The sequence below is a fragment of the Hyla sarda genome, chromosome 5, assembly GCF_029499605.1.
Source record: "Hyla sarda isolate aHylSar1 chromosome 5, aHylSar1.hap1, whole genome shotgun sequence".
In the NCBI taxonomy this organism is placed as follows: Eukaryota; Metazoa; Chordata; class Amphibia; order Anura; family Hylidae; genus Hyla; species Hyla sarda.
Window position 1 is genome coordinate 90,053,789 of NC_079193.1, and position 24,528 is coordinate 90,078,316.

At 41.2% G+C, this 24,528-nt stretch overlaps 1 protein-coding gene across 3 annotated transcripts in view; it reads right to left on the bottom strand.

Moving 5' to 3' along the window:
- The window catches only part of ANKRD28 (ankyrin repeat domain 28), a 156,945-nt gene that overhangs the window by 86,403 nt on the left and 46,014 nt on the right, over nt 1-24,528 (bottom strand). The window contains exons 1-2 of one of the 3 annotated variants that reach the window (XM_056519913.1): nt 16,122-17,460; nt 14,612-14,695 (exon numbers count right to left, since the gene is read on the bottom strand). In XM_056519913.1, the coding sequence (XP_056375888.1) occupies nt 14,612-14,695; nt 16,122-16,271 (234 nt within the window). In that variant the 5' untranslated portion in view covers nt 16,272-17,460. Of the gene's footprint in view, nt 1-14,611; nt 14,696-16,121; nt 17,462-24,528 lie in introns of those variants that run through there. The other 2 variants (XM_056519916.1, XM_056519915.1) reach the window with 2 other exon arrangements.

A 24,528-nucleotide genomic window follows, 5' to 3' on the forward strand; every position in this document is an offset into this window, starting at 1 on the left:
TTAAAGCCTAGTGAGGCCCAAGGGTGGCTTTCTTTATTGTAGAGTATGTTAAACTAGGTTTTGGAAATCTCTACCTATAAATCGGAGATATAAAATTGGTATATTATCATAAGTCTCTTAAGTTACTGAAAAGTCAAGCAGCGCTGAGCTTGCTGTGTTAGAAGTATTCGCCTGGCCCAAAGCCCAGATGTGCATCTTGGTGGATGGGGCATAAATATATCTCAATAAAGGAAGATGTTTAAAAAATAAATAAATAAATAAAAAATACTGACTAAACAGAGCACAGATAAGAGTTAAAAAAAAAAAACACACAATCTACTAGCTGACGCTAATGAACACGAAAAACAGCCAAATATAAACAACTCCCAGATGATCTGTTTCATCGCTAGAGCTGAGAATCTGACAGCCCAAATAAACAGGGATATCCATAAACTGTAACACTAGCCAGCACCAAGGGCTTCCACTAGATCTCCCCTCCCGCGATGGGCTGCATACCAAGCGAACTGGTCAGCAAGATGGGGAAGCCTGACCAATAATGCTGAACTGCTGATGCAATGTGAGGATGTCAGGGCCCATCTGCAGTGCATCACCCAGCTGTCCTATACAGGAGAAAGGACTGTCACTGGCTAAAACCGGGCTGCATATTGGGAGCACATAAGAGTCTAGTCACATGTCTTGCTTTAATTGAGTTTTTTTGTAATGCAAATGTAATGTAAGTGAACCCCAACTCAAATACTCAAGATGTCTCAGAGCCCCATAGATCCATATTAGTAACCATATATCCCCATGTTCTTCTCTACATCAGTGTTTTCCAAACAGTGTGCCTCCAGCTGTTTCAAAACTACAACTCCCTGCATGCCCGGATGTATGCTGGGAATTGTAGTTTTGCAACAGCTGGGGGAACACTGTTTGGAGAACATTATTGGTCAGACTTCCATCAAGTGCAGAACTGGATGCCAGATTAAACTGATTGGAAAACATAGGAGATACATGTAATAAAAAAAAATTAAAAAAAATGGGAATAAAAAAATTATAATCAAATTAAAAAAAAAATTATAAATAAATGACTTGAATAAAACCATGATTAAAAACAATCCATGAATCGTGACTAGATCAACACCTGAAACAAACATTTACCAGAGCCCCCATGGCCCTTTATTCAATAGGGGCAGAGAAGTGAAGTCTTTATATAGACAGCACTTGTGCGCTGCAGAAAGAAAAGCTGAAGCAGCAGGTAGATTGTTATTTCCAGCACAATGGGCTCCAGCGCATAGAACACCCTCACATCACAGGCCGCATTGATTCCTGAACCTTCAAGGAATTTTGTATTCCCTAAAAAGGGAACACAAATCATAACCAGAACTTCTGCTTAAACTCAAATACATAGTGTTTTATGCAATGAATCCAGTAATACTATACTATAGTACTAACAAATATACCTATAATACTGGTTTTCATACTTTATTACCATGGTTCTAAGGGCATCACAGTGAACGGAGGGGTCTACAGCTTAGGATTCCTCCTCCAGTACTGGTGGGTTCAGATATAAATTAAACAGTTTTTTTTAGTTTTTACGTCCAATAAAGTTTAGACTTTTCCCTAGACAGGTGGATCATACATTTACTCACTAGTGTTTTTAATTAGTATGCGCATACCTGCTCTATTGGTTTGAAAGATGTGCTCGCGGCGTAAACATTGACTATTCACAAAGATATATTCAACTAGATAATCTGAAAACATTCCTTTACTATTTTCTGCTCCTGCTGTGGAGTTAAAGGAAAGCCAAAAAGGATCAAAATCACCATCACTACCACTACAATTGCCATTACTTGGAAATTAAATGGAGACCGATAACAAAAGGCTTGTGCACATTGCTTTCGTGCCCCCGATCTGTTTGACAAAAAATAAATAAATAATAGCCAATCAAACCCAGAACCAGATATAGCACAACGGCAATATGAACTTAAGACCTAAGACACTTAAAGCATTACTGTCATTTGTAAAAACTTTTCACATGGTGCTCAGACATGTCAAAAGTTTAGATTGCACCGAGTCACTACTACTATTGTGCTTGGTTCACACAGAATTTAGGTCCATTAGCTCCATGGAAAGAACTATGGTGGGAGAGTCCGTTAATAAATATAAAAGTTCACTACACACACAATGGGATAGATTTTTCAAAACCTATGCAAAGGAAAGGTTGGCCAGTTGCCCATAGGAACCAATCCGATTGCTTCTTCCATTTTACAGAGGCCTTGTTAAAAATGAAAGAAGCGAGCTCATTGGTTGCTATGGGCAACTTTTCCTCTGGACAGGTCTTGATAAATCTCCCCCACAATTTTTTTTGGCATGCTTTGGCCATTCAGAGCATGTTTTGCCCCCTTTAGGCCAGCTTCATATGAATACAACACATCAGCATTTTTGCATCCATATAGTGGCCACAAGTCCCAGCCTGACCACAGGTCTGATGAGTAGAACTAACAACAGACTGTTTAGGTCATCGGACTATGGTCAAGACAAGACTTGCTGTCATAATATGGATGCAAAAAATGTTTGTTTGTATTACACTTATGTAAAGGCTGAGCTTTCACACAGTTATTTTGGTCAGTAATTTCAGCCAAAAACTGTAGCAGAACAACTAAACAATGGTAAAGTTTACAATTTTTTGTTTATTGAACCTACTCCTGGTTGTACTGTACTGTCATGTCACTTTAGGGTTACATGGGGGGCTTAAGAATCTGTGGCATAGAAAAAGTTAGTATTAACAAAAGAGGAGGAGATCTCAGAAAACGGCTATACAATACGGAAACGTACTGGATGTTCATTTTAGGAACCAGACAACCGTCGGGCCTGAATCATAGATTAGATCTCATCACCACATACTAACAAGAATTGGACTCTTTTCAGATAGTGTGTTTTTTTTTTGTGCATATTGTGTTTGTGTTTTTTTGGTAGAGAGTATTTTAAAGCAATTTTGTATCTGTATCGCTATTCTATGACTAAGCGCTGACAGCGCAAAACACGTCAGAAGAGTTTTATCTCCTGTTTGTATCCTGTAAGAACACGTTCAATAAAGACAAGGCTTTTGGATTGCATGCTAGCAGTGCTGGATTTCTTCCTTGTTGTACCTTGTGGTTGGCTGGCGACGATATCGGCAGCTTCCGTGCACTGGCGTGCGGTAGTAGGAAGGGGTGAGCTGTTTCCTTGGTGGATTAAGGTACTCCTGGTTGTGGCTAAAAATACTGAGCAAAATACAGCCTTAGGGCTGTATTACACAGCCCAATACAAGTTTAGAGCTCCTAAATCCACGGCTTGCAAACAGGACCCCATATCTCATGCTGCAATGAGCTGTCTGATGCACATTCCCTATTACACGGGGAGATGTGCGTTTGCTCATTCGTTGGCTGATCAGTGACCTTATTACTAGGGACGAAACAAAAGGGAAATTTTGGGCCGAAATAAACACACATTTCCTTTTTTCATTTAGTTGTTACTTGGAATGTTACTTGTTGGAATGTGCAGGAGGAGCTGTAAAATTACCTACATAGGAAGACCACCTCCAAATACTTGACCTTCTAGAAACATATTAAGGCACCTGGAGATCAAGATGACTTTAACACTTAAATGACTTGCACAATGTAGTTCCAAAAGCTACAGTTTATATCCTTTCTTGTTTAGCTTGTAGCTCTCAAATATTACTAGCAGAAGCATGCTTCCAAGTCAACTCCGTACCAACCAAATGTCAAGCAAGGCTAGGACATGAGCTCATGTGAAAGTGAATAGGTCTGTCTCTAAAGAAAAATATATAATAAACTTTTCATTTTAGTCTATAATTTGAAATCTATCTGTATTCCATATTGTACTTGTGCCTGTAATAAAGAGAGGACTACTAAAGGGACCAGTGGAGTCTAAAGCATCACCTGAGACTGCGGTCATATCTATGAACTGCACCATATTGCTGATATGCAGTATTCTCATGTATATCAGTAGCTTAGTAAAGTTTATAAATGTGACAATCACTATAAAGAAATTGGGAGTAAAAACTGGACGGATCTTCGGATTTTTATTTATTTATATTTTTAAATGTGAAGATAGGTTCACATTGGCATTGTGCTCTGTCCTGTTCTTGGTCCATTCTGCTATTTTCTGTGAGGCCGGACAGTTCCAAAATGTGTTGACAGAACCCAATGACCTGAATGGATCCAACCAGGCACTGATCCAAAACACAGAAAAATATGCCAATCTTTTCATTAGTGTTTCCTCTAATGTTTCCAAGCCTGATTTTGGTTAAAAATACTAACAAATACTATATGTGAACCCATTGTTTATCTTATTTTTGTTGTGGGGGCACAAAATAGGTCCAAAATAACATTACTGAAAAAATGTGCCATCAATAGGATTTCCTGCAGATGCAAGGCTTATGCACATGTCTGTAGTCTCAGAGACTTTTATGGAACTCCACTGTAACTCTATGCCTTTTATAGGACTGTTGTGATGGCATGAATTGGTCCTAAGGGGAAATAATATGATAGCACACTGCCCTGAGCAGAGATCGCTCTATAATGCGCAGGAATCTTTATACCTCCTGCACACATCTCGACTGTGTATAGGAGGCCAAATGTATTTCTGCCTGGGGCCTTGTAGTAGTATCAGATTTATCACAGATATAAACTGAAGTTTTCTGTTTCTTAAGGCCCTAGTTACAATAATTCAATTACCTGACAGACAAGGCGATATGCTGAGAGGGAAGCCTATTAGTACATAATGTCCATGCAACACATACAGTGCTGAAATGCTAATGATCCCAAATTAGATCAGCATGCCTCCACTCCACCCAGAGCAGGAAAACATGAGCGAGAGCAGAGCCCCACACCAGGGATAAGAATACTGAGTATTCATCAATGTTGCTTCAATTCAGACCTTGATATATCAAACCTATCCCGAATGATCTCTAACTAGAATGATTACTGTAAATTCCAGCTCTTGGTAAACAGACTTTTTCATAAATAATACTACAAAGTAGCACAGTGCCTGGGAAAACAGGTAAATACAAATTTTAAAAGCAAAGGGAGTCATTTTGTGCATCCTACCCAACCAGGGACCTGGCTGTAGAGAAAGATTGTTGGGTGTTTTCCTTGCAGTGGCTGTATAGCCTGCAAATACATCCAGACAGGGAAATCGCTTACTAGTAATGTGACTTCTAAGACCTTTAAAAACTTTTAGATTTCCTCAACTGCAAACCAAAGGGAGTTGTGTACAAAGCCACATGTATTTGTTGACTTTAATATGTGGCCAAGACCAAACGTGAATTTAGAAGATGCATAGGAGAACACATTGACACACCCCTAACCCATGACACACCCCTAACACAACATGTTAACCAGGTCCATGGGGGTGACACTTCCACTATGACATTTATGGGCATTGACTTGATTCACCCACATTGACTGGGATCAATGTATTCTACAGAGAGAAACTACGGTAAGTGCATTTTCCACATTTGAAGGTTTATATCATTGTCCTAATTTACATCCTTTTGCTCTCACATATTTCTTATCACCTGTCTTTTTGGCACACATGTTCTATATAAAAAAAATAAATAAAAAAAAAAGCACTAAGTTTCTATTGCACCATATTATGATTACTATCTTTCTTCTGACATGCCCATCTGTATAGTGTATTCCCTGACTAAATTCTCTAACTTAATGTTAATGCTAATCTATCACGACGATTTACTATGTCAGGGAGCGTGTAGTCATGTGACACGTTCCCCTGACAACCAGTAACGGGGCTGGTGGTCCTACCTGTGGCCGGCAGTTGTGATGTATGTGAACCAGAAGCAGTCCCCATTCCGGAGCGGGAAGCTGATGCGTGCCTGGTAAGCGCTTGTATTTAACCCTGACCATGTACAGACATCTCGCAGCTAGCCATATGCAATGTGGAGGCGTCCCGGGCTTATTATATGATGGCACCTCCAGCCCTGGATCACTGTCCTTTCTGCCTTTCCAGACAGATTTCCTACCACACCTGGAGTGGGTCGTCCTGGAACACTTTCTGTTTATGTAGTGATCTGGTGTGAGGGTACAATGCTCAAATACTGAGTTACCTTAATGTTTCTACTCCCTACTGTATTTACCTGATTTAACACCTTATGTTCTATCCCCCTGATTAGAGATGAGCGAACTTACAGTGAATTCGATTCGTCACGAACTTCTCGGCTTCTCAGTTGTTGACTTTTCCTGCATAAATTAGTTCAGCTTTCAGGTTTTCCGGTGGGCTGGAAAAGGTGGATACAGTCCTAGGAGACTCTTTCCTAGGAATGTACCCACCTTTTCCAGCCCACCGGAGCACCTTAAGGCGGAACTAATTTACGCAGGATAAGTCATCAACTGCCGAGCCGAGAAGATCGTGACGAATCGAATTTACTGTAAATTTACTGTGCTCATCTCTACCCCTGATGATTGTTGCTGATGCAATTTAAAACACGTAGGGGTACATCACATTATTAGGGTGTTCTATCAAAGGATAGATCAGGGCAGGGGTCACCCTTATTAGGGCGGGTGCCCCGCTGGTTCCCTGTGTGAGTAGGATTTAGCCCACACCACTCTACATATAGGGATTTCTAAGAATTTTCTTTTCCTCTGACCCTTATTGTGTATCCATTGCCGCTGGATTTTTCTCTTCTAAGATGTGTACCAGTATTCACCTGTGACGAGACGCAGCACCAAACTTAGGTAAGGACCGATACCTTTCTAACTGAACACTGCTTAGGCTGGGTTCACACTACGTTTTGTACTTACGGTTCCCGTATACGGCTGGGAGGAGGGGTGGGCGAGGCTTAATTGCAGTGCCGTATAGGGGAACCGTATTTAAATGTTTATGAGCCTACCGGAGTGAACCGCAGCGTCCGGTCTGCTGCGTTTTCGGCCGTATGCGGTTTCCCGACCGCAGGCAAAAACGTGGTCGACCGCATTTTTTGCCTACGGTCGGAAAACCGCATATGGCCGAAAACGCAGCCGATTCACTCCGATTCACTCCGATGCGGTTCACTCCGGTCGGCTCATAGACATGTATTAAATACGGTTCCTCTATACGGCTGAGTGCGGGCACCGCGATTAAGCCCCGCCCACCCATCCTCCCAGCCGTATAAGGGAACCGTAAGTACAAAACGTAGTGTGAATCCAGCCTTACCAACAGTTCTCAATTTTCTACATAATAGTGGTTCTTGTTTTTTGGTGTACTCCTAGTTATATGTAGTCTGGCTAACTACTGGCCAAACTGGCCCCACTTGTTGTGATGACTGTGGGGTGCCTACACATGTTTCTTATCTGGAATTATTTAAAAAAGTTTTAATTCAGGTGTGCCTGCTAATCCTCTAGCTACTGATATATACTTTTTGCAAAACCAAACCTTAATGCCAAAATGCCTTTATGGGTATGTTCATGCAGGGAGGATATTCTGCAGATTTGCCCTGTGTGAACATATATACCTATAAACAGTAACAAAAGTGGATGGTGCAGATTTTAATGGGTACAATCAAAATTAAAAACTGTTTTACATCTTAACCTTTCTAATATACTTCATAAGTGTTTTTCTAGATATCATGGCTTATAAAACAAAACAAAAAACAACCCATCCCATACCTTCTGAACATGGTCCTGTACGTCTACAGTATCATCTTTGTCCCAGCTGAAGCACAGGCTGGGACAAAGTTTAGAAACTGAGGGCAGGAATAGCACTCCCCTGTGCTCAACCCGGTCCTGAAAAACAGAGCAGGGGGTTACAGAGCAGTCTGCAGTGATTGGATGAAGAGACCCAGAACTGCACAACAGACTAAGGGAGGAAGTGAATTCATGGTGAGTGAGGTTGGTCTCAGTGCTTCCCCTTCTGAGCAGGGGATGTCAGAATGAGGTAGCAGCAGTATGGAGGGATATACGAGTCAAATACAGAAGCTAGACACAAAGTAAGACATGTAAAGCATCTGCATGACCTAGTAAGTAACATATTTAAGCATTGTTTTTGTGATATGACAGGTATGTTTTAAAGTCTGCAGCTTTTCTATTTATGATGCAGATTTTCCTGGGAAAGCCAATGGGGGAGATTTATCAAAACCTCTCTGAAAGGAAGAGAGGTGCATTTTCCCATAGCAACCAGATTGCTTCACTTTTTTTTTTAAATAAAACAAGAAACCGGATTGGTTGCTATGGGCAGTTGTACCACCCTTCCTCTACACAGGTCTCGATAAATATCCCCAAATGTCCACAATGATCCACAGCAAAGTTAGAAATGGCATATCTGAGATAAATCCCCCCCCCCCCCCCTTTTTAATACATTTAAATTTAATCTGTTAAATGTAAAAAAAAAATGGAAAGATCAATAGTGAATATAAGAAACTTTGTAATATATATCAGTAGACAAAAGTGTTTAATTCTGTTATTAATCTTTTTTCCTATGAATTTAGAGAAAATCTGCTTTGTATAGTTTCTCTGATTTATGGTCAAAGGAAGATATCTCACAGTAAGCCAAAAATCTGATTTATGTGGTGATGAATAGCTTCACCACTTGCCTCTGCCGCTACAGTAAAAACAGTGGTGAATACAACACCTCTGTTTTACTGTACAGGATCAAGTGTTGGCTTTTAGATTTCTAAATCTGGGCCATAGTATACTTACTACTCAGCCAGCCAGGAAGGAGGTCACTGCCTGTTTCCTGGGTGCCATCTTTATCTGTACTGCAGTCACTATTGATCACCTGATGGTTCCTAGGGGCTGCAGTGCAGAACAGTTTCCAGGAGCAGGGAGGGGGGAGTGTGTTAGGCACTGTTCCCAACAAAGCATTTACACAGAAAACACATGTTAAAAATGCAATTCTTTCCATTTCTATCGGGGTACTCTTTCCTGCCACATTAGCGGCCGCAGGTAGCACATGTAGTCGCAGACTGTGGGTGTGACCTGGACTTGCCTAATTAAACAGTTGCAAGTCCGGTTCCCTCCTGCAGTTCACAACCGCATAAGATAACTGTCTGGAGGAGCACCCAATATTTACTAACTTTTTTTTTTCAGTTTAGTGTAAGTTTGTGTTACTGTATGCCTCCTGCTCAGACTAAACTGTGCCCATGACTGTATAGCCACAGGCCCAGCTCAGGAGGTGCACCTTCTGCTTCTATGCAGGAAACCTGTTCTGAGCAGGGACTCCTGTCAATAATGAGAGTCCAGCTCCTATACACTAAACCATGTTGCGCAATGCACAACTTTTATTTTCTATGCATCAACACCTTACACTCTGTGGGCCGGGTAAAACCAGCTGTGTGGAATCTGTTGCAAACTCGTTATGAGTGAATGTATCCTTCACGTGGATTCTTGTAGATGAAATATGGCTGTTAACACTGAGATGTGGTTTGCTGCAAACAGTTTGTCAATTGCTGTACATCTGCAGCGTATTTCATGTGGTGCAATCAGGAAGCGCTCTCTGCCGTTACTCTGATTGCTGGCGGAGCATCCGCAGCATGAAAAACACTGCGGAGGTTCTGTGTGATCCTACCCTTAGGGTGGATTTACACCTTATTGATTTTTTAGAGAATCTTTACTAGAATTTCACATCAAAAAGTGCAGTACAAGGTCAGTGAATGGTCTTATAACAAACCACACTTACAGAGGAAAAACCTACAGCATGCTCTGTTGTGGATTTTTTCAGCAAACTAGTCATGGAGTGAAATCCATGACTAACTTCCACAGTCCAAAATAGAATTTCACTGCATATTTTGGTTTAATGGGCATTGCCAGATATAAATAAAAAAAACACTTTTTATATGTTTTACATCTTGGCAAAACAATAGTTTTTATAATCAACTTCTTTAAAAAAGTTCACATTTTATTAAAAGAAAACTGCCTTGAAAAATGCCACCAGTAGAGGTCCCCATACCTCCTGGGACACTGATTAGTTCCACAGCAGCATGAGTGTGTCCAAGGGTCATGGGCACTGGATGGCTGATTGACCAGGCTGCAGGAGGAACACAGCAACACTGCTGTAACAGAGTTTTACCAATCATGTGCCTCCAGCTGTTGTAAAACTACAACTCCCAGCATGCCTGGACTACATCTAACCCAAATGTCCTGAACAGTATCAAACAGCAGCCTTTACAAGCGTTTACAGTAGTTTGGACTTAAAGGAGCATTCCCATCTAAATTAACATAATTGAACCTGTAGGGCATGTCAAGATAAATATTTTTACTAATACATTAATGGGGTAGTCCAGGGAACTGACCTTATCAGACACATCCTCTATCCTCAGGATAAGGAATACGTATATGATTGTGCCCAGTGTCCTGTACATATGATCTCCAGACTCCCCGCAATCTCCTGTGCATGACTCTGTCTACTTACCAATCCTAAGCACACACCTGCCCCTACCATCCTGGACAAGGGCAAGTGAAGGACCACCCAGGGAAGATGGTCTGAACGGGAAATCACTTGCACTTGTCCAGGAAGGCGGGGGTCGGAGCGTGCTGAGGACTGGTAAGTAGATTGGGCCCCATACAGGAGATCACAGGGGTTTCGAGTGGTCAGACAACATACCACCCCAAGTTTATGGGTCCATCCTGGTCTCATAGGCCTTAATATTGCTGACCTAAGCGTTTTTGCTGCACTATTTAATATAGCAAAATAAACAGAGCAGTGTATACCAATATGCACAGCAATAACACTGTGTAAACACGGCCTAAAAGCAGGAAAGTTTTCAAAGTGATATGTAAATCAATGTGTTTTTTTTTTTAAGGGGTTGTACTGTTTAGAGAAACAAGTCTAATCAAAAAACACTGTTGGTAAGTTATGTTGAATTGCAGTTCAACTCCCTTTAAATGAATAGACTAAACTGCAATATCATTTATAACCTGTGGGCAGGAGTGGCATCTTTGGACCAAAGATTCCTAATTGTTTCAATTCTGGATTATTTCCTTTTAGTACTACAACTAACTACACCAGATACAGCGATGACATGTCTTAAGAAGGAAAGTTTCTGTGGCATTAACCACTTAGGGACCCAGGGCATACCTGTACGCCAGTGGGAAATCATTCAGTAGGCATCCCGTGACAACACCTGGGGGGGTCCAGAGACCACCCCATGTCTGCGATTCATGCAGATTGCCGGTGAATTCACACAGACGATCTGCGGTGATTCCAGTCATACGGGTCATGTGTGACCTGATGACCCGGAAATAGAAGGTGATCGGTGGTGTACTATACACTGCCAATTACCTCCTGTAGTTAGGGGGAGGTGGCAATACCAGGAGGGTTAATGTCCCCTTCTCTCAGGTCTGCTCGCCCACCGATCTCATTCAGCCAGCAGAGCACTTGATGTCCACACATGGGGTATTTCCATACTCAAGAGATGGGGTTACAAAATTTTGGGGGTATTTTTTACTATTACCCCTTGTAAAAAAAAAAAAAATTGGGGGGAAAACCAGTATTTTAGTTGAAAATAAATAACATTTTATTTACACATCCAACTTTAACGAAAAGTCGTCAAACACCTGTGGGGTGTTAAGGCTCACTGTACCCCTTGTCACATTCCTTGCGGGGTGTATTTTGCAAAATAGTATGCCATGTGTCTTTTTTCCTAAATGTGACATGCCCCCCCACCAAACCATTAAAAAAAAATCCTCACTCTCCAAAATCCCATTGTCGCTGCTTCCCTTCTGAGCTCTCTACTGCGCCCGCCGAACACTTCACATACATATGAGGTATTTCCTTACTCCAAAGAAACTGGGATACAAATTTTGGGGCGATTTATCTCCTTTTACCCCTTGTAAAAATTCAAAAAATGGGTCTACAAGAACATGCAAGTGTAAAAAATTTTGATTTTGAATTTTCTCATACACTTTGCTTCTATTCCTCTGAAACACCTCAAAGGTTAACACACTTCCTGAATGTAATTTTGACTACTTTGAGGGGTGCAGTTTTTCTAATGGGGTCATTTGTGGGGTATTTCTAATAGGAAGACCCTTCAAATCCACTTCAAAACTGAACTGGTCGCTGAAAAATTCAGATTTTGAAAATTTTGTGAAAAATTGCTGCTGAACTTTGAAGCCCTCTAATGTCTTCCAAAAGTAAAAACATGTCAACTTTATGATGCAAACATAAAGTAGACATATTGTATATGTGAATCAATATATAAATTATTTGGTATGTCTATTTTCCTTACAAGCAGGGAGCTTCAAAATTAGAAAAATGCAAAATCCGAGAATGATGCAAGTATCAGCGAAAATTTACCACTATGTTAAAGTAGAATAGGTCACGAAAAAACTATTTCTGAATCAAATTCATAAGTAAAAGCATCCCAGAGTTATTAATGCTTAACGTGACCAGTGGTTAGATGTGCATAAATGTTCTGTTCCTTAAAAGGGGTAGTCCAGTGGTGAAAAACGTATCCCCTATCCTAAGATCTCCTGTACGGGGCCTCGGCTCGCTGGCCAGATCGCGCATGTTGACCACCGCACGAAGCGGCGGCCGTCACACCCCTTCAATACAACTCTATGGCAGAGCCGGAGATTGCCGAAGGCAGCGCTCCGGCTCTGCCATAGAGTTGTATTGAGGGGGCGTGTCAGCCGCCGCTTCATGCGGTGGTCAACACGCCCCCTTCCCGCGGGCTGTCGGGGCCCCGTATGGGAGATCGCAGGGGGCCCCAGCAGTCGGACCCCTGTGATCTGAAACTTATCCCCTATCCTTAGGATAGGGGATAAGTTTTTCACCACTGGATATCTCCTTTAGGGCGCGTTCCCACGTGCCGTATTTTGCTGCCGCGTATTTTATTTCCCATTTAACTTGAATGGGAAAGAAAATACGCAGCAGCAAAATACGGCACGTGGGAACGTGCCCTTAAGGTGAACATGGGCTTGGTCCTTAAGGGGTTAATAAAATATAATTATATACATTGAAGGCTCTGATACATACATATACACACACACATATACATATATATATATAAATAATATTTACACACACACTTTTACTATGTGTCATTTGTGGTTGCATTTGTTTTCCAACATTATATAGCCATTATACATCCATCACGAATCTCTTTGCCTACTACCTGTTGTCAATCTTCTACAGAAATGTTTCATTTTAGAAATAAGAATTTTCATTTCTCCTAAACAGTTTGGTAATAAAAATGAATCACGCTGTAGATGACTCCTCAGTGTGTCACTGCCTGTCTCCTCCAAGTATATATTTTCCAACTACTTCCCAACTTTCCTTCACAGCTCACCCAGAAGCTGCTCACAATGTATATAGACCCCAAAAGGTCAAGCAAGTTTAAACCAGTGGAAAAGTTAACACAACCGCCACACCAGACTTTTTACTAAAAAGGCCTCGTCGTGCATTTTCCAGACATCAAACTATACCTAGCTACGTACTTTGCTGTAGCCTTCTGAATGAGGAATGCAGTGGGAGGTGAATGCTCGTACTAAGCTTTAACAATACCCCCCAAAGGACAAGTTATAACAGGATGGTGAGCCTACAGAACAGGTGACATGGGTGACCTTGAAGTAGTTATGGTGGAGACCCTTGGTGGAAATGGCATGCAGTTCCCTCACATTCTCTTTCTAAAATAGCTTAAATTCTATTAAGATCACATAAGCCTGCCAGGGAAAAAAAACTTAAGCAATACAAATGCAAGCCTTTGGTTTTAGGTTTTAAAGGTCATTCCATTTCATCTATGTTCTGGAGGGAATCATTTTCTTGTCTCACACCTATAAATTGTAACTGATGTGATCATGGACTGGCAACGTAGCATACCACGGTTTTCAGTCAGGCAACAAAACCGGATATGGTAAAAAAAAATAAACAAATGAGTCGACCAGAGTCACTATGTGACTCCAGTGGGCTTATTTAAATGAATGAGATGCGGCATGGTTCCAGCAGGGATACCACAGCAGCCGGTTTCAAATGCAAAAAATGCACCTTAAGGACATTCAGACTGTAAGAAACAAGATTCTCTGATCTGATGAAACCTAGAGTAAACTTTCTGGCCTCAATTCTAAGTGTTATGTCGGAAGGAAACAAAGTGCTGCTCATCTGTCCAATATCTGCACTACTGTGAAACATGGTGGTGGCAACATTATGCTGTGTTTTTCAGGGGCTGGGACAAGAAGACTGGTGAGGGTCGAGGAAAAGCTGAATGGAGAACATCTCTGGAGAGACCTGAAAATGGTTGTCCACTGAGCGTTCCCATCCAACCTAACAGAGCGTGAGAGGATCCGCAGAGAACAACAACAGGAAATTTCAAAATCCAGGTGTGCAAACCTTGTGGGATCATAACCAAGAAGACTGGAGGCTGTAATCACTGTCACTGGGGGTGAATGTGTGCGTGCAGAATGTGTGTGTGCGTGTGTGCGTGTGTGCGTGTGTGTGTGTGCAGAATGTGTGTGTGTGTGTGGTACCTGAAAGTGTGAAAAAAGTCAAAGGGTCCGGATTCTAAATTCACTGTATCATCTATCCAATGGTTGGTGATAAATGCTGTTTAAATGGTCAACTCCTTTAGGTAAAACATTATCCAGGTGCTTGGGAAGAACTATGCAGACACATGTAAAAAAAAAATATATAAATAAATAGTAACCTGAAAGTTAACATCTTCCTTCTTGAATATCAGTGCCCGAACTTCATCTGGATCTCCATTAAAAATTGCTTGAACCAGGGGAGGCTGTAAAAGAAAGAAAAAATATATATTGTACATTGTAATTTCTTTTTACAAGGCATTTCCAAACCAGTTCGTACAAACAGTTGCCATTTTGGCAAAGGAAATGAGAAGGGGGAGAAAGGAAAAAAAAAAAAAAAAACACTGCAGCTGACTGCTTTAGCCCATTATACATTTCTACCTTGACAATGATCATGACGACCTGAATTTTAAAAGTGGATCAGAATTTTTTTTTTAAATGCTTAGAAAATAAGGCTGGCAGAATGTAATGTTAACTGAGTGACCAAACCCTACAAATTTATGAATGGGGACCTCCTACTGTGTGTAAACACGAATAGATTAGGTCTCATTCACATCATATTTTCCAGGTATGTTGCTGGTAGCATATTACTATTAGTACTATAACAAAGTTCTTTGCTAGCATAGCAGCGTAAGATGCCAAAGGTTGTGTGTGTAAAGGTTTCAGTAGTAAATAATAAGACTAGCCCTAATCCTTCTTAGCTTTTCAAAGTCTGTCTTTATGGGTGTTAACAGCAAACACTAATGCTCTACAAACTGTTTTGATCCCAACATCATCTTTCTCATTGCAAACTTTGTGAACGCAGTTAAACTTCCAACCGAGTACAAGTATAAAATATAAGAGAAACTAGTGTAGAACAAGGTATCTATGGAAACATAGTAACAACATGCAAATATTTACTATATACCTGTCAATATAGACTCAAAAAGAAGATACACAATGTACAGCTGTAGTAAACTAAATGTTTAATAGGCAAGGAAAAAAAAAGTGCTTATTTTGTGGTTTGCCATGAAGCTCGTAGTCCTCATGGAAAAATTCTTTCCACCCCAGAACATAGGATTTAACAGAAGAAATTCTAAAGTGTGACAAGGTTTCCATGGCTATAAATGTCAAACAGGCTTCTATCCAATTTTCTTCTTACAAAAAATATGGCAAAAGCATCAATTAGTGGTACGCCTTAAAATAAAACAGCCAGCATTATATTCATGCATATGGGATATAGACAAAAGTATAAAAACATTTCTATGAAAGCGCACAAAGCAATAACAAAAATAAAAATTATTTGTATAGAAAAAGTTGATTTGTCAATTTCTGTGTTTTCTAATGTACATCGAGAAAAGCTGAGTGAACACCAATATGACCACCATTTAAGTCAGTCCACTCCACATTCCTAGAGTCCTGAATGGCAAATGTGCAGTTATGCAGCAAGACAAATGCGAGGATGTATCTAAAAATACTGATTCCCTAGTGATCGCACAGGACATCCCCAAGCTTTGCAGCAAATAAAACAGATGAAGCCTTAACCATTTAAAAGCAGGTGATTTTCCAATCTTAGAAGGAAAGGTTCTTCAGGAATTCTAGACTAAGAGTAAACTGGATGACAACCATAATAACAAACGCTCAAAGTCTTACCGACACAGCTTTGGGGGGTGGAGGACGATAGGGATTTCCATAACTTGGTAGCTTGGAGGGAAAATTAGGGGACTCATCCTCTCCCTCCTCCAAGACCACAATACACACGCGGCTCATTCGATCTTGCTCCGAGCCAAGGCTCTCTTTCATGTACTACTGAAACTGTAAAATAATGGCACAATGCCCGCACATGTCTTCACTCCATTCAACCACTGACTCAAGCCTCAAATTGTATTATAAAAAATTAAAAAACTCTTCAATTGCATTAAGCTTGACAGGAAAAAATTAAATGCATTTAAAAAACAAAAAACGGCACCACTAATAAAAACTAAAATCCATTGTTTTATCTTGCAGAATCATGCAAAGCCACAAATCTGTAGAGAAAGCAAATATTCAGGGAGATCCAGGGCATTCTTGTCTATTTACCAGAGATAATAATCTATACAACAATGCAATGAATGGCCATAAGTCTTTACTTATTTATTAGGAGGTGTAAAGAGAGTCAGCGCTCCCTGCAAGGTCAGTTGCTAAAACATACTAGTCAGCTGTCTGATGGCGGTAAACAATTGCCTCCTGCTGAATCAGGGCTGGATTTCTCATATTATCCAATAAGGGTTTTCATTCATTGTGTTGCTTTTCATGTGTTTTAATCCAGTAAATAGAATGCAGTCCACAAAAAAAAAAAAAAAAAGAAAAGAAAAAAGGTCTAAAATCCAAGAAACAATAAACCCAAACTGGATCCCTCATTCACTTGTGATGACTCAGAACACAAGAGAGCTGGGTACTCCTGAAGAAATGCTGCCGGCTAAATCCCAAAAGTCCCACATGACAAAAATACAAAGGATGTGTTTACTTCATTATGCCTGCTACAATAAGCAGAAGCCATGAATCTCCCAGAGCAAAACTGTCAAAGGCAACGCCACCTCCTAAAGGAAACGCTTCTTGAGGAACAGGAATCCAGGAAGGTAACTGCAGCACTTCATTCACGAGGAGTTAGCCAACAAGCACCCAAAGGCCACATCATCCTTTGTAAATCCTTAACCAGAATGGGCATCCCTTCGCCCTTTAACTTGCAAACGTCTTAATTCTTCATGTGGCAGGCTTGATGTTCCCATAAGCATCATACACTATTTAATAGGCTTCCTTTCACCATCTCAGAATGACTCCTTTGTTGAAGAGATGCTTCTCAGAGCTGCAGAGCCCCAGGCAGAGAGAGGTCGCTTGTAAGAGAGCGGACAGACTTCACTCCTCCAGCAGAAAGGAAAAAAAGCATTCCTCCCCAGCTGTTGTGGAAAGAAGCAAACACACTGCAGAGCTGCAGAATGAATTGCCTAGTAATGCTCACATGTTACCAAGAGCTCTGAGCTCCAGCACTAGGTGAACAAGTAACTTCCCGTAGTGAGGAGGGGCTTCGCTCCCCATTCTGCAGCAGTCACCAACTACATTGGTGGTTTAGTGACTAATCTGCATCAGTGGGAGGGGGCTCACTTTGGGACTGAAGTTTCCACAGGGGTGATGGTACATTTGCTAAGCAGGACCAGCTTCAGCCAGAACTCTTCTATGCCACATATGAAAGTAGTTACACAAGCAGGACTAGCCATTCACAGCAGAGCAGCCAGCCTATAATACTCTGAACAACAATTTAAGATTTGCCAAGAATAGAAAAATAAGATCAAGCAGGGATTATATACTTCCGGTACTGGACCAAAGTAACATATGCTCAACAAAAGATTGAGTTATACAACTGCGCTAGTGATACAAGTAGCGGGGAGGGTGCAGGAGACTCCATTCTACAGCAGTTCCCACATTCTTGTAATAGAGTTTCTGTCTGACCTAACCAGATGTTGGAGCAGCAGAGTAGCTGTAAGGCAGTGTTCACACTATGGAATTTCTGAGCGGAATTCCGTTTTGAAATTCCGCTAGGAAATTTCGATGCAGCAGAGTCCTATTATGCTGGGACGATCTCTATACTGAGGCACAGGGAAACCACTCCTTAACGTGCAAAAAAGTGTATTGGTGAGTGGAAGACAGGGAAGGTTCTCATTGGGACCATCTCTGCATTCTCTTTCTTCCCATGATGCCAGCAAAGTGTCTCTCACGCCCCCTTTTCAGTGTAGCTTTATCTTAAAGTTAGTGTTTCACTCCAACCAGGAGTCTTAGAACATGACTGGGAATGTAGGTCAAGCCAGTAATTCCCTCCAGAAGGAAAGAACACCCAGCTGTAAACAGCTGTTTCGGGGGTTATTGTTCCTCATCAAAACAGTGCGGGGTTCTGGCTGGCTGTTACACACTACTGTCATGGGACCAAAGGGGTATGTTTTGTATATCCTTTTTTCCATATGATGCCAATAGTACCACCAATGTTAACCTTTCCCATATCGACAAAAATGACTTGATTGGCATCGCGTATTGCTGCCACATCAGTCTGAAAAACTCATTCTAGGTCAGAAGCAGAATGAAAGCCAGCTACACAGATTCTGTATCAACAAAAATGTTTTTAATTTTTTTTTACCCGTTAGGGACGGAGGGCGTACAGGTACGCACTCGCGTCCTGGTACTTAAAGCGTACCCTGTCAGATCCAACAAAAAATTATTTTTTTATATATCACTTAGTACCTAATCCTGATCATGTACATATGTGCCTAGCACTTATTTTTTTATTACACTTAATTTAGCTCACTAGTCTGAATTCCTCCCAAAGGGAGGGGGTGTGGCCTCATTGTGCAGGTCTCCGCCCCCTCCCTCAGTATGCTGTCTGCTCACATCTCGCCTAGCATTAGCAAAACTACAACTCCCAGCTTGTCCTCACTGACCGTAGCGGGACACAAGCTGACAGTGGGAGGATTTTTCCTCCAGTGGTGAGCCCTGCACTCACAACTGTCAATCAAGGAAGTGTGTCCATGACATAGGTGATGATGCATGGACAAAGCAGGGCTAGTATGTGTCCAAGCAGACGGGGGGCAGTTGCCTGACTGGCTTTTTCAGTATGAAATACTGAAAATTTTCTAATGAAAGCAACTGCAAAACCTATTGGTTTTGCATGCTTTACAACATATCAAAAGTTTTTGTATCTGACAGTGCCCATTTAAGGACGGAGGGTGTACAACGCGGGGCGGTGATCGGACAGGGATGACTGCTGATATCTATCAGCAGGCATCGGGATGTCGGCGATCGCCGGTCATTTCAGACCAGCGATTTGCGGCGATTCCAGGCCAATCGGATCACTGGTGACCCAATCGCCTGGAAAGTAATGGTGATCGGAGCTCTGACCATCCCTAATCGATAGGAGTGAGGTGTCAGGGGTGCCACCGCCTCCTATCCCCTACCATTGGTCGGACTGACCAACCAATGACAGTTGGGGGCGGGGGTTTAAAGTGAGGCGAGGGGGGGGGGGGGGGGTGGGGGTAGCATGGCAAGCTCACCGGAGCAGCAGCGGCGGCAGAGACATTGGGAGGAGGCAGGAGGAGTGTGGCCGGAAAGTGCAGTGGAGGAGGCTGCAGTGAAGATAGCTGGTAAGTGATCTTCACTGTGCCCTTCTAAAAGTTGCAAAACTACAACTCCCAGCATGCCCAGACAGCCAAAGTAGTGTAGTGGTCTCCAAACTGTGGTCCTCCAGATGTTTCAAAACTACAACTTTCATCATGCAATGACTGTCTGGGCATGCCGGGAGTTGTAGATTTGCAACATCTGAAGTGGCACAGTTTGGAGACCACTAAGGTGGTCTCCAAACTGTAGCACTCCAGATGTTGCAGAACTAGAATTCCCAGCATGCCCAGACAGTCAGGGATGCCGGGCGGTGTAGTCCTGCAACATCTGAAGGGCCAGACATTGCAGAACTACAACTCCCAGCATGCCTGGACAGTCTGGGCATGCTTGGAGTTGTAGCTTTGCAACATCTGGAGGGATACAGTTTGGAGACCACTACTTAGCAGTCTCCAAACTGTTCTTCCCCAGTTGTTGCATAACTACAACTCCTAGGCATAACTACAACTCCTAGGCATGCCTTTCGGCTGTCAGTGCATGCTGGGAGTTTTAGTTTTGCAACAGCTGTAGACACTGGTTGGGAAACACTGAGCTAGAGTTTGTTTCCTAACTCAGAGATTCCAACTCTTGTGCCTCCAGCTGTTGCAAAACTAAAACTCCCAGGATGCACTGACAGACTGTACATACTGGGAGTTGTGACACCATTTTGGAAACTACATCCCTCACTGAAGGGGTACAGTGAGCATTTATACCCCACAGGTGTCTGATTTTTTTTTTTTCAGTCGTCCGTAAAAATGAAAAAAATTTTAATTTTTCATTTCCACAGCCTACTGTTCCAAAGATCTGTCAAACGCCAGTGGGGTGTAAATGCTCACTGCGCTCCTTATTACATTCCATGAGGGGTGTAGTTTCCAAAATGGGCTCACATGTGGGGGGGGGGGGGTCCACTTTCTGTCTCCATGGGGGCTTTGTAAACGCACATGGCTCCCGACTTCCATTCCAACCAAATTCGCTCTCCAAAAACCCAATGGCTCTCCTCTTCTGAGCAATGTATTTCACCCACAGAGCACTTTACATCCACACATGGGGTATTTCCATACTCAGAAGAAATGGGGTTACAAATTTTGGGGAGCTTTTTCTCCTATTACTCCTTGTGGAAATGAAAAATTTGGGGTAACACCAGCATTTTTTTGAAAAAATTTTATTTTTTTATTTTTACGTCCCACATTGATGAAAGTTTGTCAAACACCTGTGGGGTGTTAAGGCTCACTGTACCCCTTGTTATGCTCCTTGAGGGGTGTAGTTTCCCAAATAGTATGCCATGTGTTTTTATTTTTTTTTATTTTTTTCTACTGTTCTGGCATCTTGGGGGCTTCCTAAATGCAACATGCCCCCTCAAAAATTTCAGCAAAATTCGCTCTCCAAAATGCCATTGTCACTCCTTCCCTTCTGAGCCCTGTAGTGGACCCACAAAGCACTTTACATCCACATGAGGTATTTCCTTACTCGAGAGGAAATTACAAGTTTTGGGGGCCTTTTTACCTTTTACCCCTTGTAAAAAAAAAAAAAAAGGAATAAAATGGGGCTACAAAATGTTAGTATAAAAAAAAAAATGAGATTTCAATTTTTCTCCTCAATTTTGCTGCTATTCATGTGAAACACCTAAAGGGTTAAACTTTTTGAATGTCATTTTTAATACTTTGAGGGGTGCAGTTTTCATAATGGGGTCCATTATAGGAGATTCACAACATAAAGACCCTTATATTCACTTCAAAACTTAACTGGTCCCTGAAAAGTTATGATTTTGAAATTTTCGTAAAAAATTTGAAAATTGCTGCTCTACTTTGAAGCCCTCTGAGGTCTTCAAAAAGTAAAAACATGTCAACTTTATGCCAACATAAAGTTAACATATTGTATATGGGAATCAATATGTAATTTATTCAGTATGTCCCTTTTCCTTACAACCAGAGTGCTTAAAATTTAGAAAAATGCTACATTTTCAAATTTTTCTTGAGATTTGGGAATTTTCACTGAGAAATTATGCAAGTATCGACAAAAATTTACCACTAACAAATTAGAATATGTCACGAAAAAATCCTGGAATCAAATTTATAAGTAAAAGCATCCCAGAGATTATTAATGCATAAAGTGATAGAAGTCAGATTTGAAAAAAATGCTCCCGTCCTTAGGGTCATAATGGGCTCCATCCCCAAGGGGTTAAAGGGTTATACCACATAAATAGGTCTAAACCGATGCACTGTGAAATTCACCCCATTTTAAAATGAACAAGCTTTTCAGAAAATGTACTGTTTGAGTGATACATATACTCGCTAATTCCCCATGTGGCCCTTGGTTATGACCATCTTAAGGCATCAACTGAGATTGTCAGGCATGCTCTGTTCAAGCGCATTTTGCTGGTTAGTCTGTATATGTGAACAAAGGAGATTGTGAAAAAGGATGTGCTTTGTCGCCTGGCAACAGCAGGGTCAGAGTTCAGAGAGGAAACCAGGATCAGATCAATGGGGGAGAAGAACAGTACAATTGTACTCCTTTACACATATGTATGGCAGCAAAACTACAGTGGGGATCAAAAGTTTGGGCACCCCAGGTAAAAATTTGTATTAATGTGCATAAAGAAGCCAAGGAAAGATTAAAAAATCTCCAAAAGTGATCAAATTACAGATTAGACATTCTTATATGTCAACAAAAGTTAGATTTACACTTTCAAAATAACCAAAAACATAAAAATGGCGTCTGCAAAAGTTTGGGCACCCTGCAGAGTTAAGATCTTGTACTGCCCCCTTTGGCAAGTATCACAGCTTGTAAACGCTTTCTGTAACAAGCCAAGAGTCTTTCAATTCTTGTTTGAGGTATCTTTGCCCATTCTTCCTTACAAAAGTCTTCCAGTTCTTTGAGATTTCTGGGCTGTGTCACGCACTGCTCTTTTAAGGTCTATCCCTAGATTTTCAATTATGTTGAGGTCAGGAGATTGTGAAGGCCATGGCAAAACCTTCAGTTTACGCCTCTTGATGTAATCCCCCGTGGATTTTGAGGTGTGTTTAGGATCATTATCCATTTGTAGAAGCCATCCTCTCTTTAACTTCAGCTTTTTCACAGATGGCATCAAGTTAGCATCCAAAATGTGCTGAAATGTTATTGAATCCATTTTTCCTTCTACTAGTGAGATGTTCCCTGTGCCACTGGCTGCAATACAACCCCAAAGCATGATTGATCTACTCCCATGCTTAACAGTTGGACAGAGGTTTTTTTTTCATTAAATTCTGTTCCCCTTCTTCTCCAAACCTTTGCTCATTCCGGCCAAAAAGTTCCATTTTAACCTCACCGGTCCACAGAACTTGTTTCCAAAATGCATCAGGCTTGTCTATATGTTCATTTGCAAAGTTCAAACGCTGATTTTTGTGATGAGGACATAGAAGAGGCTTTCTTCTGATGACTCTTCCATGAAGACCATATTTGTACAAGTATCTCTTTATAGTGGAATAGTGTACCACAACTCCAGTGTCTGCCAGATCTTTCTGGAGGGATTGCGCAGTCAAACGTGGGTTTTGAATTGTTTTTCTCACAATCCTGCAAGCTGTTCTGTCTGATATTTTTCTTGGTCTTCCAGATCTTGCTTTAACTTCCACTGTTCCTGATGACTGCCATTTCTTAATTACATTCCAAACAGAGGATATTGACATCTGAAAACGTTTGCCATCTTCTTATAGCCTTCTCCAGCTTTGTGAGCGTCAACTATTTTCAGTTTCAGATTTCTAGACAACTGCTTAGAAGAACCCATGGTGCTGATTGTTGGGGCAAGGTCAGATGGGTCTGGGCATTTAAAACCTTTGAGATTGACATCACCTGGTATTCCCAGATGATGATTGAGAACAATCCATGACACTGGCAGGTCTCAGCTTTGCAAAGGGGCAGTGCATGCTATAAATTCTGCAGGGTGCCCAAACTTTTGCAGACACCATTTTTTGTTTTCTGTTATTTTGAAAGTGTAAATGAAGGAAATAAAATCTAACTTTTGTAGACATATTATAAGAATGTCTAATCTGTAATTTGATGCCTTTTGGAGTTTTTTTCCCCATCTTTCCTTGGCTTCTTTATGCACATTAATACAAATTTTTACTTGGGGTGCCCAAGCTTTTGATCCCCACTGTATATGTTCAGCTCAAGACCAGTATACAGGGGTTTAAATTGATATCTACACAAATAGACTGCCGCATGCAGTCCACAAATACCCTAGATTTCCCAAAATACTACATTAAGTTTCCAAATGCTTTATTAGATACACTACATATTTAAAAATATGGTGCTATATCTGTATTGCTCAAGTATGAGGAGGTGCTTAGTGGTCAAGTGTTAATATTCACAGGGCTGTGGAGTAGGAGTTGGACAAAATTTTGTTTACCTGGAGTCGGAGTCTGCAAACAATGCACCGACTCAGACTAAATTTTGATTGGAATAAAAAAAAAAAAAAAAAAAAAGCAAGTTTAAATGTCCAAATTCACAAAAAGTTATAATTAATGACTTCTCTACTGTAAGAATAAAGATCAATGCATGCAGTGCCTCATAAAACCACAAAACACACACATTAAGTGACCGTGAAGAAGCATGCTTTTCATGTGCTTTACTATATGGCACACAACGCACAATTAGGAGCGGCAATACTTATACTTTCCATAGTGTTGTGTTACAGGGAACCCATGGGTAACCTAGCCTCTCACGGATAAGGGATTAAATAAATATGTTTTTTGCAGGATTTGAGACACTTGTATAAGTGAAGGGAATGGAGGGTCAATAGTTCATGACAGAAGCTGTAAACCATTGGAAAAACTACTGCCATTCAGCTAAGGCTATAAAAACTTGTAAACTCGATTGTTAGCTTAAAGAGGTACTCTGCCCCTAGACATCT